Source organism: Dipteris shenzhenensis, chromosome 1, assembly GCF_047967505.1.
Source record: "Dipteris shenzhenensis isolate YYH24624 ecotype China chromosome 1, Dip_SZ_1.0, whole genome shotgun sequence".
Lineage (NCBI taxonomy): Eukaryota > Viridiplantae > Streptophyta > Polypodiopsida > Gleicheniales > Dipteridaceae > Dipteris > Dipteris shenzhenensis.
The window spans coordinates 70,591,156-70,606,784 of NC_141596.1; the positions used below are offsets into that span (position 1 = coordinate 70,591,156).

The 15,629-nt window shown below is 45.2% G+C and overlaps 1 protein-coding gene across 1 annotated transcript in view; it reads right to left on the reverse strand.

Annotated features, from left to right (window-relative positions):
- PUB49 (plant U-box 49) overlaps positions 1-15,629 on the reverse strand; it is a 33,703-nt gene that overhangs the window by 15,460 nt on the left and 2,614 nt on the right. The window contains exons 3-5 of the mRNA XM_087377931.1: positions 8,525-8,628; positions 5,181-5,272; positions 4,994-5,083 (exon numbers count right to left, since the gene is read on the reverse strand). Coding sequence (XP_087234057.1) covers positions 4,994-5,083; positions 5,181-5,272; positions 8,525-8,628 — 286 coding nt within the window. The remainder of the gene's footprint in view (positions 1-4,993; positions 5,084-5,180; positions 5,273-8,524; positions 8,629-15,629) is intronic.

A 15,629-nucleotide genomic window follows, 5' to 3' on the forward strand; every position in this document is an offset into this window, starting at 1 on the left:
TTGCTGCTTGTTGCCAAACCCGCATCCCTAGTTGTTGCCACTGTACTAACAACTGTTCCCGCTAGCAGCCACGTCTATCTCTTCCTTCTACGTACAAACTGCTGCAGCCTGTCAATGATCCACCTTCTGGGCATTTAGATGTCCTGTAAACCCCTGTATGAGGAGAAGCCACAGAGCAATGGCAGAGGCAAATAACTCAGTCATCTTTGGCTGAGGTATCAACCTGGAAGATGGCCATGCATTGCATGGGTTTCCCACATATTGCTCCTGGTAACGCACAAGATATGCATCTATGATTGATGCTGAATATGCATCCGCTAGACAGCCATCTGTCCCCCTTACAGGTCAGCTGGTGATGTGGCAGGAGGATCTACAGGCCGCTTGGTTGTACGCATGTTGATTGCCAATATGGCAGCAAGCAAATGAGGTGACAAGCTGCCCTGTACATACGGTAGTCCGCTATGATGATGTGACAGGTCACCATACACATGGCAGCACACATGGCAAGCTTCCTGTCAGCCCTGCATCAGGTCAGCCTAGAGCCCTCCAAGAGCATAGGGTTGCACCTTGCAACCTAATCTCCAGAGTCATTCCAACTAGTGTGCTTGCATCATTTGTTTGTGATCTCAAGCAATGTGTATGCCAGTGTCTGCAACACTTGATCACCTACTATCCACCTTAGATAGAAGCATTAGGCTACTGTCATGTAGTAGGGAGACCATGGCTACTTGTCAAGTTGTGGTGGCATTTATTGAGATTTTCCTTGTTCATCCTTATCCTCTTCATTTGTGTGAGCTAGTCTTGAGTTAGATGTATTCCCGCGCGACAAGGTCAGGCCCCAATTCAGAAGCATGGGAATAGAAGGATGCAGATACATGCAGTGATTAAACATAGCATCGTTCCTTTGATCCAGATGGCTTTTGAGGGGACAAGCTTTCACGACTTCCTAGGTAAGGTCACTACTCTTAAAAACATCTGAGTTATTTTGCACCGTTATGAGCCAGACTCCCAGTTATTCGCATTGTACATGAAGCTTGGGTCATTCTCAAGGGTTGTTAGGAGCCATAACTTACCAAGAATCTTGAACTTCCATGTTCAGATTTATCCTCTCAACATTAGAGATGGTGAAATGGTAGAGGAGTTCTTGGCAAAGATCAAGGTGATTACGAATTGATTGGCCCCTATGGTGAGCAATTGGATTCCAAGGCCTTAGCAAAGCTTGTTCTCAGTAAGCTACCCCGACACTTATCAAGAATGTGTCAATGCTATCAAGAATTTGTCATAGCATTGACCACGTAAAAGGAGCGGACTGATCACATTCGTGGAGCTTTGGCTCATGACACTGGAAGAGCAACTGCAGATGAAGTTGTACAATGACGGAGACACTCACAAGATCTTCAGTGCCAGTCAAAAAGAAAGGGCAAGGGAAATCCATCTTCTCTGGAGAAGAAGGAAAATCAATTTGAAGGATCTTCCAATTTGAAGAAGAAGACAGTAGCAGTAACAAAGACAATTCCCACGAGGAGACAAAGACCAGCACCAACGTTGTTAACAAGCTATTCATTATCATTGAGGGGGTACACATTGAAGTAATATAGTCGTGGATTGTACCAGGCACATGACATGTAATGGCACAGAAGCATGTGGATGCCCAGTTCAGGTCCAATATTCAGGATGGTGTGGATCAAATAGAACAGTAACTCAAGAAGCTAGATCAATCTCTAAGTGGCTGATTCAAATCTCTAAGTGGCTGTTTCAAACGATTCAGGAGAGTAAGCTTACAGCTTCTCTCACTAGCAGGACAAGGGCTGGTTCTGGAAGTTCTGGTGATGCACATTTTGTGGATGTTGTCTTGAGCCACGGCGGCTGAATTGGATTCAATCTATAAAAACAACACATGGGATCTTTGCCTATAGGGACAAAGTGGGTTTACAACCTGGAAAGAAAATCTATTGGTACACCATTGATAGGTACAAGGCAAGGCTAGTTGCTACAAACTATTCCCAGCAAAAGGGGATAGATTATGATGAAGTCTTTGTCCCGACTTCCAAGATGACAACTATCAGGCGTGTTATAGCACTGGCTGCTCGTTTCCCTTGGAAAGTCCATCAGTTGGACATTAAGATCGCTCTCCTCATGGGAAGTTATGTGAGGAAGCCTACATGAGTCAGGCCATTGAATTTGTAATGCTTGGACAGGAAGGTAAAGTGTGTAAGCTGCGTAAAGCATTACATGGCCTCAAACAAGCTCCAATTTCAACTCCTCTGCAAGGAATTCGGATAGAGGAGAATAGAGTGAAGAAGAACAAAACCAGTCGTGCACAGTTGTGTAGAGCGCAAAAGAAACCTAAGCGCTATTACAAAATGCAAAAGGTAAAAAGGTCACAAAGTACAATTCCAAAATGAGGCTATCTGACATAAAGACCTCATCTCGAGGGAAGAAAACAGGAGGTGAAAACTGCCCCAAGTGGTGTTCACACCACATTATTCAATATCCAACAAATCCCTCTTGTAGTGGAAACGTTAACATGTACAATCACAACCTAAAGCTTTGTGGAAAGCTTCAAACATTTTCTAGATAAAACCTTGGTGAAAAGATATGCAACATTGACTTGTGCAGGACAGAAGATCAGACCGATCTCTCCTACATGTAATCTCTCTCTAACATATTGATAGTGTATCTCAATGTGTATTCTACCAGCATGAAACACAGGATTCCATGCTACTGCAATAGTGCTCTGACTATTAGCGAGGATACGCGTAGGTGATGGCAATGTTCCATGAAGGTCTCCCAACAACCTCCTAAGCCATACATACTCAACAGTTGTGAAGGCTGCTGTGTACTCAGGTTCACGTGAGGAGGTGGCTATAGTGGGTTGCTTCTTGCTCAACCAAGATATGCATGAGCTGCCAAGAAAGAAACAGTCTACTGTCATAGGCACCAGCCCAATCTGAATCACTAAATGCATAAAACTGAAAGTCACCCCCAGGCATACAACATTCCAAGATGCTGGATGCCTTTGAAGTATCTGCAAATGCACTTAAGTGCATAATGGTACATGATCTAGGGCTATGCATATATCTGCTCACCTGTGACACCCAAAACTGCTATCTCTCGTGAGTGTGGACACATCTCTCCTCTTTCTTTCAATAGTGCACATAATATACACTCAAGAAACACTAGTATTTTTCCGTTGCTTAACCTTGTCTCACAAATGAGCTTGTGTGTTTCAAAGCTCTTCATCATACCGAATGTCAGAACGTGTGTTGCATAGGTAAATGATGTGGCATCAAAAGATTCACCGCCATCATGTATCAGCAGCTTTAAGCCAGGTTCAATTAACGAGTCAATAAGTGACCAAGGTGTGAAGCTGGTCCCTAATGAATTGCTTTCTACAGTTGGTAGGAATCCCCCCAAATCCTTGGATGTTCCAAAATGACAAACCCATTGAAGAGGGAGAGATCAATGGAAGGTCCTACCCGATCTGGTAAGTGGAGGCGGCCGCACCTTAGGTGCGGAAAGTATGTCCATGCCTAACAAACCAAGGAGAGACAGAATACTCCATCGAAGAAGGCTTTTGATGTATGGGCATGCTGGCTCCAAGCTGAAGGTCGTGCAAGTGGCTGCAATGCATGGAAATTCTACTCAACCATCTCTAGAGTGTGTGAACTAGAGGATCCAAAAAATCATCATCGCTCAGATCCTATATCGGAGACCTCATCACATAGCTCATCAAGCCCATTCCCAAACTCTAGCAAGATGAGAGAAGAAAAAACCGAGCGAAACCTGCTAAAACAACCAAATAGTGATAGTGTAGCTCTAGTCCTGGAGTACTGGATCGAAAAATGGAGGCGGTAAGGCATCATGAAGGCCTACCAAGTACCCTGCTGTCCATGAGGTGAGGTACCTAGCCCAAAGAGAAGAAAAATATTTTGAACTGAGTGCAAGGAGGCAACCTTAAAAATGAGGTTATAGGAGAGGAATGTTAAAAATACTTACTTGAGATTCAAAGATATCCACGGAAGCTTCTGTAAATAGAGAATGAATTGAAAACAATGTCACCAAAAAATGTATTTTGCCCAGAGAAACGGGCGAAACACCAGTGCATATCCGTGGTACAGGCTGTCACCCGTGTCTTGACTTTTTTGAGAGTGCTCAGTGTGTCTGTGTGTATCTGAAAGCTCTTTTCGGGGAGAGAGAGAGAGACTCTGGAGATCATTATTTATGTTTTATATACAATTTATATAAAATACATTTTTTTTTCCTGTTTCAAAATCTAGAAACAAGTTTCTAGAAATGTTTCTTGTGACACTGATTGAAAAAGAAAAACTAAAGGGAGGCTTTAAGGGAGGGAAGCAGGCCTTGGAACAGCAAAGGAGACAATAGGGTACATGTAGTAACACAGCATCCAACATGTAATGTTAAACTCCTAGCCTATCAAGGTCATCAGTGGCTAGTGATGGTTACGGGATCAATTATCGATGTGCTGTGAGAATGAGTAACTGAATCACTTTAGGACTAGTTATGGTTGGGCAATCTAACTTGGAAGGTCGATATATGCATATGTAGTGGAACAAGATAGTATGAGGTCTCTTGTGGATCTTTTGGTAGGGGGGCTATGTAAGCAGGCTACATCTCAGTTCAGTATCGTAGGTAATCAAGGAACTAGCTCAAAATCCATATTGGATCCTGAAATGCCTTATTTCTTCAAAACGATGGACCCAAAAATCAGAATGCCATGGCTACTGTTTGTTCGGGAATCTCTATTATTTGATGTTGTCACCACCCTAGCTTGGATTCTCCTAGCATAGGGATGACAACAATTGCATTTATGCTGAAAAGATTCTGATAAGGGAGACATGATATTCTAGCTGAGATGATAGCACAAGGAAAAGCCACTAAGACATCTTTCACACTAGAATCAAAGACACAAAATCACCTTGTTTTGTTAGATCACACTGCAAGATGAGTTACTCATCCTTCTAAATCAGACCTGTATTGTGATTATGTCCTCTTTGCTAAACACTTCATCAGTCAACAAGTCCTTCCAATTCTTTGGTTTCACATTAAGTTCTCTGATTGCCTGCAACCAAAATAAGCTTATCAAGCTGGACTACCCCAGAACATACGTACACAAGATTTTCAGCTTGATTCAAACTTTGAAATGCCTCAGCACATACCTCATACGAGAAAACATTCCCTGTTGTCTTCAAAGCCACAATATGGGAGAACTCTGTAAAAACTTTATGCAAAACAGGACATTGGTATTCGCCTACATCAATAGATCCAACCAAAACAATCGACGCCTTTAAAGATGAGTATGCTGATAGCAACATAAAACTTCTCTGTCAATAAACTTGTCATAACAAGCATAAACTGATCCCTACTGAGCATAAACAAAAAGAAACTATTTATCAGGCCCGCCAATAATCGAACTTGGTGAAGCAGTGAGGCAACCTAACTCATCCAAGTAAATTGGCATTAACTATGAAATTAGACTAAAGAAGTGCAACGAGCAGCCATTGACAATCAGCTCATCTTCTCCTTATCTTCAATGCCCACCTCCTCAATTGCAATTGCCTTGTGCAGCAATTTATCCTAACCTGAATACAAGGCAAGAGGCCGCGTTGGCTGCCTTCTGTGTGGTAGTGCTATCAACCTAAGGCCACTGTGGTTATTGCACTTGTTCATCTCATCGATATTGAGCTGCTTCTATTGCTTTTGCTCCTCCTTGAGAATGACGAAAGCTAAGAAACTGGCAGTTCGCTCTCATCCAAAAGCCATGCAAGATACAGTCTACTCTTCCAAGGATTTCTTCACAAGCCTTCACACTTCCCGCTGCTGCATGCATTCTTTGCATCACGTGCTGCATCAAGATGGTCCATAGATAATGAATAGACAAATGCAGGTAGACACTGAAAAAGCATTTGACACTATTAGATGGGATTTTCTTGCAGCTGTTATGCGGACGTCTGGCTTTGGACCCAGGATGCAAAAGGTGGTTTACTGGCTTTATGAAGATGGCACAGCTTGTTGCCTTATATCTAATGCCCTCTCTTCTTCTTGGACTTTGGGCCGTTCTGTTTGTCAAGGCTGTCCTCTTAGTGCCCTGCTTTTTGCAATTGCCACTCATCCATTGTTGCTGCATATGGATGCCTTGGTTTCGCAGCAGCATTTACATGACATTGAGTTTCCTGGAGACACCCCTTTTGCCATCCATGCTTCTATGAAACTCAGATGCAGATGTTAGGCATCTTATGCAAGTGCTTGATTTGTTTGGTCTCGCAGCTGGGCTGAAAGTGAACTTCAGTAAAACAAAAATTTTGCCTCTCCGTGAGTGTGATGGGCATCGCCTTTTGTGGCCTGGCCTTTTGTGCTCTCTTGATTAATTGTTGCACCATTTGGGTTTCCTATTGGACTGCATATTTCTTTGCCTCAAGAGAGACTTTGGGTGCTACAAAAGATTTTCATAAGCTGAATTATTGGAGCTTGTCTACTCGACTTCAAATTGTGCAGCCCATTCTTATGGCATATGTACAATTTTACTTGCCACGTGTTCCCTGCTCTTCACTAGATCTTCAGAAATATCATTGAGGTTATGGAATGCCTTTGGCGCACCAAACATGATCGTAAGGCGCTATGTCTTCTCAAATACCATTATGTCCGTTCGCCTAGGATGCATGGAGGCTTGAACGTTCTAAACATTCACACTCATATGTTAGCTCGCAAGGCCATGCTCTTGATCTCTTTTTTCAAGTAGCATCAGCCCTACGCTCTTATGCTTTCCTATATGGTTGGCTCTCTCCATACAAATGCTTTCGGCCATTGGATTCCCACTATCTCTGATGTTATTTTTGGCCACTTGCATGGTCGTATTCTTGGCTGTCTTTTTTCCTCTCGCCTGATTCATGATTGGCAGCAGCATTTGGCTTATTTGCATTGGTAGGGTCGAACCCCTCCAGATCCGTGCAGTTACCGTTCATTCGAACCGGATGTTTGCCCATTTTCAGCTCAGAAGGTGCATTTCCTCCATCCTTTTGGGTGTTTCTACAATAGATAATGTGGTGGATGATCACGGTTGCACTCTTTCTTTTCCTCAGACCAGCAGACAGTATTGTTTGGGTTTGCATCACAGGTTTATTGGGCGCATTCTCACCACTATACTGCAGCTTTTTCAGCATGTCCCCTACCTATTTACTACTCTTCCTTAGTTAGATTAGGAAGTTTGATTGGGCACTTTTGGGTTACACCCCTTTTCCATTTGCAGATCTTTCTGCTAAGAAAGCTTATCATCTCTTACTTCCACAGCCATGATCCAACAGTATGGGAATCACTTTTGGCATCTTGAGAAGTCTCTTCCTTAGTGGAAGACTTGCCTCCGACGCATCTATAGCAGTAAACTTCCTCTCAAACAGCGGGTTTTCTTAAGGCATCGTTTGGTCAATGCATTACCAGTGGATCTTTCTTGGCAGTCCGTTGTATCACTTCCTTGCCCTGCCCTACTTGCTCGCATCCGAGCGAGACTTGCTACATCTTCTCTAGACCTGCCCTACCACTCATGATTTTCTTATCAAGATGAGGAGCATCTTCTTGCTCGTTCTCATGGGATTAGTTTTGAAAGGCCGTTCTGATTGTTTGGGAGATAAGCCTCTCTGACAGACTATTTCTTGGTGTTGCTATTGGGCTCTGTGGTCAATATATCACGACCGTAACATTCGACTATACGGGCACTCTTTGCTGGATGTTTATCAGTTCTATCGTTCATCCTTGCATCGACCTCTCCAAGATAAGTACTCCCTTGGAGACCTGCCTATGCCCCATTTAGAAGTGTTTTATCAATGTTTCTATTTATGAGAAGTAGTTGTTCCATTTTGGGACAGCTAGAATGAACATTATTTTCAATGAAATAGTTTAATACCCCCAAAAAAATGTGTGTACATACATACATACATACATACATACATACATGTATATGTATTTGCATATGCATATGCATACGCATACACATATGCTAGAAAGTGCATTCTTCTTAATGAAATAGTTTCTTACCCAAAAAAAAAACTGTACATACATACATACATTTACATGTATTTGCATATGCATATGCATGTGCATACGCATATGCATATGTACATGTACATGTATATGTATATTCTATAGTGTCAAAAGTGTCTAGCCCATCTTTAGAGAGAGGACATGAAAATACAGATACAAATCATCAATTGAAGTTTAAAAAATTCACCATTGAGGAGTGGACTCAAGAATACATTAATTGGTCTTGTGGATCAGCCTTCATTTTTTGTTTCCACTTGAATTAAAAGTCTCACAACGGTTTTAAGGGAATGCTACCATTAAATAAGTCGTTTCAACGCAATTCAGGCAGCAACCTTCAAATGCACACATACAAAGACCTTAAAAGATAAGAGACTACATAATGGTATCACATTAAAAGACAAGAGCAGACTTTATATTATCATGTACATTACAACACATACTTTAGCTTCAATTTATTCAAGAAAAGTACCTTCTGAATTCTTATAGAACTGTAGCTTAACCAAATCTTTTACGCCAAGTGGCTTGCCTGTTACAGGGTTCTTTGCAAATTTTTGAATGTAAGGTACAATGTTCCTGACATCCAGTTTCAAATTCACACATTAGAACCCACTCCCACATGAAACTAGCAACTCTTATCAACTCTCAAAAATATGTACTCCTAAAAAGATCTATACTTGGTAAATCACCATTAGAAGCAAAGCGAAGTAAAATGGAGCTAATTATAGACCAAAGCAAATGAAATTGCATTCCATTGGAGCTTTACAAAACCAGGATATCATGAGTAAAGAAGCAAAGTCCTAGAAGATTTTTAAATATTATAGTCCAACCAGTGCTAAATACAATAAGCACTACATAAGAGGTCACTCCTTAAAGCTGTGAGACACGGACCAAAGTTACTTGCACACCACAACTCTTAGAGCCCAGGAAGAAAGGAATGGACATAGTTGCAAACTACAGTGTCAAAATGTGCCACTCCTAAAAGTTGTGAGACACAAACCAAAGCTAAGTGCATACCACAACCCCTAGAGCCTATTAAAAAAAGAATGGAAGTAATTGCATACTACAGTATCACAATGTGCATTCAAGTACCAGTGACAAGACCATGTGCGCTACCTCCAACCAGTCACCAGTGCCACGGCTTGATTGCTGCATTGATGTAGTGTGGAAATATACTAACAACTACCTTTAGTAAATAAATAGCCAACATTATTACTAGATGTGAATAGTTTATGATAACTAAGTCATACATGGGACCTGAAAAAGGTAGAAATTACAATCATATGCTTATCATATCGAGTGTTTTAAGCAAGATGTTGCAAGTGTTTTGTTTCAATGCTTTTCCCCACATGAACGCAAGCAAGCAAGGAAAAGAATGCACATGGGGCCGCCATATGGGCAGCACAAGAAAGGAATATACCTGGCTGTTTGGACAGTTCTGCAGAAGAATCAGAGCAGCAGCACAGTATGGGATCTTGCTAGGAGTAGCTGTGATGAGATGGCAGATGATAGCAGCAGAGGTACGGACCTGTATGGCAGTCAGCAGAGCATGGATGGAATCTTGGAAGATGTCCTAGGGCTGGAACAGACCCTGAACAGTGGCGGACGTGCTGGAGCAAGATCTGCACCTGTTTGGAGCAGGTGATGGGCCAGGCAAAGGCCTGGAACAGATCGGGGGCAGGGGCTGCAGAACCTGGGCCAGCGGTTGGATGCCACGTGGCCAGGCGGGGCCTGCAAAGCCTCAAAGAAAGGGTCCTGCCAGGTCGGATTACAGACCAGGGATGAGTCGGCCATTTCCCTTACTGGGTCGGTTGGTTTAGGGGGCTAACAGCACATATAAAAGGAGAGCCACTTGGGCTCATATGACATCCACTAGAGCAGCAAGGAGCAGACTGGAGCAGCACAGCAGCAAGTCTTGGGCCTACATCCAGGAGGACCAAGAGGAACTGAGTACTGCAGATATAGCTCAGGAAGGGGCTGCACACCTAGGCTGACATCCAGGGCGGCAAGGTGCAAGGATCAAGGCACAGTGACTAAAGTCTACAGAAGCTTGACGAGGAGCACACAGGCTTAGGGATCTAGAAGTGCCACAGAGGTAGTAGGACAACACCTTTAGGCAAGGACAGAGGACCACAATTTGGTGGACTCTCGACTCCTTTTGTATTGTGTCCTTTTGGACATGTTGGAGCATTGTCTATTTACTGGCTTGCACATATGTATGTTGAGTAAACAAAGTAAAGGAGTTTTGAATTCCGTGGTCAAGCACTTCTGCGTGAATTTCTTGGCTATCTATCAGTCTTTCGCTGCGGGTACCCTCTGTTGTCATTTCTAACATCTAGTCTTTAATCCCTCCATTTATTGAGCTCTTTCATCTCTAATGCCACTGCCACCGTCCTCTCTCTCTCTCTCTCTCCAGCCTCCCAGCTCAGGTCATCACAGCTCCCTCTCTCTCCCTGCCTAGCTCAGGTCGCCTGTAGGCTCGCCTCTCAGCAAGTAGTAGCTCATGCTGCACAGCAACTCTTCAGCCACCTCGAGTCCACTTCAACCGCCTTCAATCTCAGCTCGCCTACAGTAGACCAGGTCAACTAGCCACCAACAGCCATTCAACTCAGGGGGGTCATGTGCAAAAAACTCTAGCAGGGCCGCGGACCAAACAGGTCAGGCCAGTTCGAACAGTTCGTGGCAGTCTCTTCCTTTTTTCTTCCACCCTGAGTTAGCACTGACCCCCCATCCCTGCTTGCAGAGGAATAAAATACAGCCAGGGGGGGCACTAGTTGCAGTCTAAGCCACTATCGAGCAGAAGAAACAAACAGCCGCTGCTCTTGCCACCCCAACTCAGAAAGAAAAACCATCGTATGCTGCCATCACCACCTCTGCCCCGACTCAGAAACAAAAGAAAAACCATCGTATGCTGCCATCACCACCTCTGCCCCGACTCAGAAACAAAGACCATCGTATACTGCCATCACCACCTCTACCCCGACTCCCTCCCCTTATGCTCTCAACTACCAAAGAAAACAAAGTAGACTCATAGGTTTGGACCCACAAGAGCAGGTTTATTATCTACAACAAGAGCTCAGAGAGGTTAAGGCTCAACTTGCCTCTTTGGAGATGTAAGCTTTAACATGAAAAACAAGGGAAATACAAGAAGTAATGTAGATACACAATGAAGCAGCACCTGCACCAGAATTGGTAACCACGGTTCAGGACATGGTATCACTCACCTCAAGTCAGTGAAACGTGAAATTACACCAACATACACTAAAATTAACACATGGGACGTGTATGGAGAAGTGCAAGAACAGGAAAAAACGGCCGCTAATATCTGAAGTCTATGCGTAGGAGGCCTACCTGAGGGCTGGCATGATGGAAGCACGACCAAAAAGATTGATCATGTTCCAAAAGCAATCCCCCAAATTGAGTAGGTTTTAGAATGGTTTGTGTCGTCCAATAGGCCCCCACAAGCCAAATTAGTTCTTTACGACAAGATGGCAAGAAACAAGGTTCTCAAGCAAACCAATAAGCTGAGAGATACCAAGATATGGATCTCGGAGAAGCTCACTCCAGTCTCCAACTTAGCTCAAGATGAGAACCACAGAATTGACCCAAAGTGAAGGACGCTCGGAAGGAAGGAAAATGGGCTGTTTACGGAGATGGAAAAGCACTAATGAGAGAGAAGCCAAATTAGTTCTTTACGACAAGATGGCAAGAAACAAGGTTCTCAAGCAAACCAATAAGCTGAGAGATACCAAGATATGGAATCTGGATCTAGGAGAAGCTCACTCCAGTCTCCAACTCAGCTCAAGATGAGAACCACCGAATTGACCCAAAGTGAAGGACGCTCGGAAGGAAGGAAAATGGGCTGTTTACGGAGATGGAAAAGCACTAATGAGAAAACAGAGCAACCTTGGAGGATGAAATTCAACCAGATGAGGGCAGCTCTTTGAGAGCATTTGTGTTGGAACACCTCCCCATCTGTAAGCCCCCAAATGAGGAGAGCGTGGGGGAGGGAGACCTAGGGCAGGGTGTGCCCAAGAGAAAAAGAAGAGAGGGGGCTGCCACATTGGCAGCACCTCACATCAAAGAACATGGAAGGTACCCGGAGCTAGGATGGATCTGCAGCAGCAAAAGGCGAAGTAGTAGCCAGCACAAGGGACCCAGAATAGGAGGCGATCACATGGCGCTGACATCTGCAGGGTGTACGGCTCTGTACACTACTGGAGAAGAGCCTGGCAGAGGCGCAATGATGGCACGATGTGCAGGATGGATAAGCGCAGATGTGGAGCAGGTTTTGGGACTGTTTGGAGGCCCTGGTTTAGGGCTGGAGAGTGGGCACCCAGGTGTCCAGAGGCAGCAGCAAGGAGGGCTGCGAGGGACTGACCCTGGGGGGCATATTTATAGCCCACATAGGTTGGCCAGGCAGGCTTATATAGGGCTGGGCCCTTGCCTAGATTGGAGGGCCAAAGGCCCTAGAAGTGTGGGGCCAAAAGCCCTGGGTTGTGAGCCCTTAAAGGGCTGGACCAGCCACAATCTGGTCAGCCAGTCTGGTTGGCCAGATTAGGGCAGGCTGGTCGGTTTTTTGACAGGTAAAAGGAGAGGCTTGATGCCTCACAATTCATCCAGCAGCCAGCAATCCAGAAGGCAGAAAGGAGCAGAGGAAGCCACCCTCTGGGCCTATATCCAGGAGGTGAGAGGGTGCTTGAAGGGGCTGCAGACTTAGCCAGAAGGGCTGGACCTTGGCTGTCTTCTAGGGCAGCAAGGTGCTGAGATCATCATCCAGCAAGTCAGCAAACATGGGAGCAGCAGGAGCAGCAGAAGTCTGATCTTTGGGCCTACATCCAGGAGGCAAAGCAGGACCAGAGTTGCTGCAGACTGAGCTCACTTGGGGCTGAAGCCTAGGCTGCCTACTAGGGCAGCAAGGTGCTGAGATCTTTGGATGGAAAGTCTACTTACACTCAAGGTGGAGCACGCGGCCTTGAGTCTAGAGATAGCCAGCAGATAGGAGAAGGACCTTGTGGTTAGATCAGAGGACCACACCATTGGTGGGACTCTGGATCTATCTATTTTGTATTGTGTCCATAGTTTTGGACAGAAATATATTATTTTGGTGGTTGCTCTATCTGGCTGGTTCATTGTCTATTGATGAGTCTGCGCATCTATTTTTATGCACGTAAGTTAAGAAGTTTGTGATTCCACATTCCACAGCACACTGTGTGAGCTCCTGGGAATTACTATAAGTCTTCCGTTATGCATACCCTCTGTTGGGTCTTTTCTAACAATTTGATGCGCAATGAAAGGTCTATTGATGGGGAAGACCCAGTACCAAGCTTGGGCAAAAAAACGCGTTAGGTCGCCATAGCCAAAAGCTTCAATGCCGACTGGGTTTTTCGTCAATATGCCTCAATTAGTGGACCATTTGCCTTCAAACTTCATCAGCAGCTGGCTAATAAGGTCGCCCAGCAGCAGCTCAAAGTATTTGGTGAATGGTAGCTCCTACGTGGAGAATTGCGCTCAGATTCAGCAACGAGTTGGCACGGCCAAACGAGGCAAGCATTAGTCAATTCCACCGGGTCAGAGATTTGCCCCAAGACGAGGGATCTTCAGCTCAGAGGGCCTGGCAAATGGCGCAACATAAGAGGAGAACAAGGCTTAGCAAAATTTGGAGAGAAGAAGGCAAAATGTGAAGAAAGGTGGAGAGGTTGAAGAAGATGATGACATGGCACTCAAGGAGGTCTCAAAGAGGGTGAACCAAGCTCTGATACCACATGTTGGAGTAGCAAGAGGGATTCAACAAATGAAGCAAAAATGAAGTTGTTTATTCATGAGAGATATGCCCAATATATAGGCACAAGTTACATCCAAGAGTGACCTCGTATGTGAGCTCAGTAGAGCATCTAGATCCACAAATCACTCCACTGATTTGTCAATCAGTCCCATGAATCTCTCAATCACACTAGAACCTTCTACTCTAGCACACTTACACTCACACACTCCTAGCATAGTAGGCACACACCCATACATCAATTTGTCCTTCACGGGAACCCAAACATAGTTAATTGTTCCTTGTGAGCTGTTATATGCCCATTGCCATTAGAGCACTGAAGTTCATCGATCTGGTGACAGTATACCAGTTTGGACTTGAGAGGGGGCTTCAGAGGGGACTATCTAGCTCTACGATATTGGTGCCCATGTACGGAAGCAGACCTTGCACTCGAGGCAGTATCAATTGGATTATTGTTCCAGGATCCTCTATTGGAGTCGTGTACCAGTACCAGCAGGTGGATTGTTGTACCAGTTGACCAACTGTACCATTCCTACACCAGAGGAGTGTACCTAGCACTTGTGGCTTGGGAGCAACAGTCTTAGGTTTCCAATGATCGTGCTGAGGTGATTCGTGCCACGAGGGAGCTTCTTTGACAGGACCTGTGGCGGTCTTCAGTAGTGGAGCATCACACGATGGATTCCTCTTGTTGTTCCAGCGGCACACCCAGCTCCTGACGCCTCTATTCCATCCAAGAGCTGAGAGGGAGTGTTGGAGGTCAACATCTCCTGATGTCACCTAGAGAGAGGGCATTGCTTGTGGGTGTGCTTGCTAGTGAGTGAGGCTAGGGTAGATGAGTGAGGGCCAGCGTTGTGGGTGTGCTCGCCCCTCCTGTGAGGCCTAGGTAGAGTAGGGTTGGCAGGATGCTCAGTGCGGGAGGGCCTGCTGGCAATGTGGAGGCTGTTCAGGGCCTTCTTGAGGCCTGATGTGCTGCTGCGTGGCAGCCCCTTTGAGGCGCATAGGGAGTCGGCTCCCTTGTGAGCAGGTGGGCTGGAGGGCAGAGGGCTTTGCAAATCCCAGTGGAGGGCTAGGAGCAGTTGGCTCTTGAGCCTTGCTGGCCGGCTGGCACACCCATGCCTCAAGGCCTTGTGCAGCCCTATATAGGCTGCTAATGGGTTGGCCATGCAGGCCTGTTGGGTCGGCCACCTAGCAGGCTGGTCGGCCAGCCTGCCCTACCCGACTAGGGAAGGGCTGGGGGGCTATATATAGGCCCCCCCCTCAGCCCTCTTTGTAGCATCTTGTGGAGCAGCAGATCAGTCCATTCCAGGGCCTGGCAGAGGAGCAGAGCCAGCCCAGTCTTGCACCTGTAGAGCAGTTCATCCACTCCCTTGTGCTCCCTTCCTTTGGTTGTTGAGCTGTGTGTTCCCAGCACTCGAGCAGCCCGTTGTTACCAAGGTTTTCCCACAGTTGTAGCAGGGTTTTCTCCAGAGATCACTTGCAGTTCTCTTGTGCCTTTTTCTCCTTCTGTGTGTGTGTGTGTGTGTGTGTGTGTGTGTGTGTGTGTGAGAGGCGTGCTATCTCTCTCTTCCGTTCATTTCCGCTGCACTTCTCACAGAATCAATCTGAAGTTTACAAAACAATGGGAAGTCAATATCAAAGTCGTGGGAGTGCCTGACAATTCATACAGGATTCATTCAACAGAACATTGGCAGCAGTGTAAGAGCTAACCCCTATCGCATATATCTAGATGAATCCACGAACATGCCCAAACTCATCCTCTAAAAATAACACAGTGCAATTTCAATCTCATGATAGG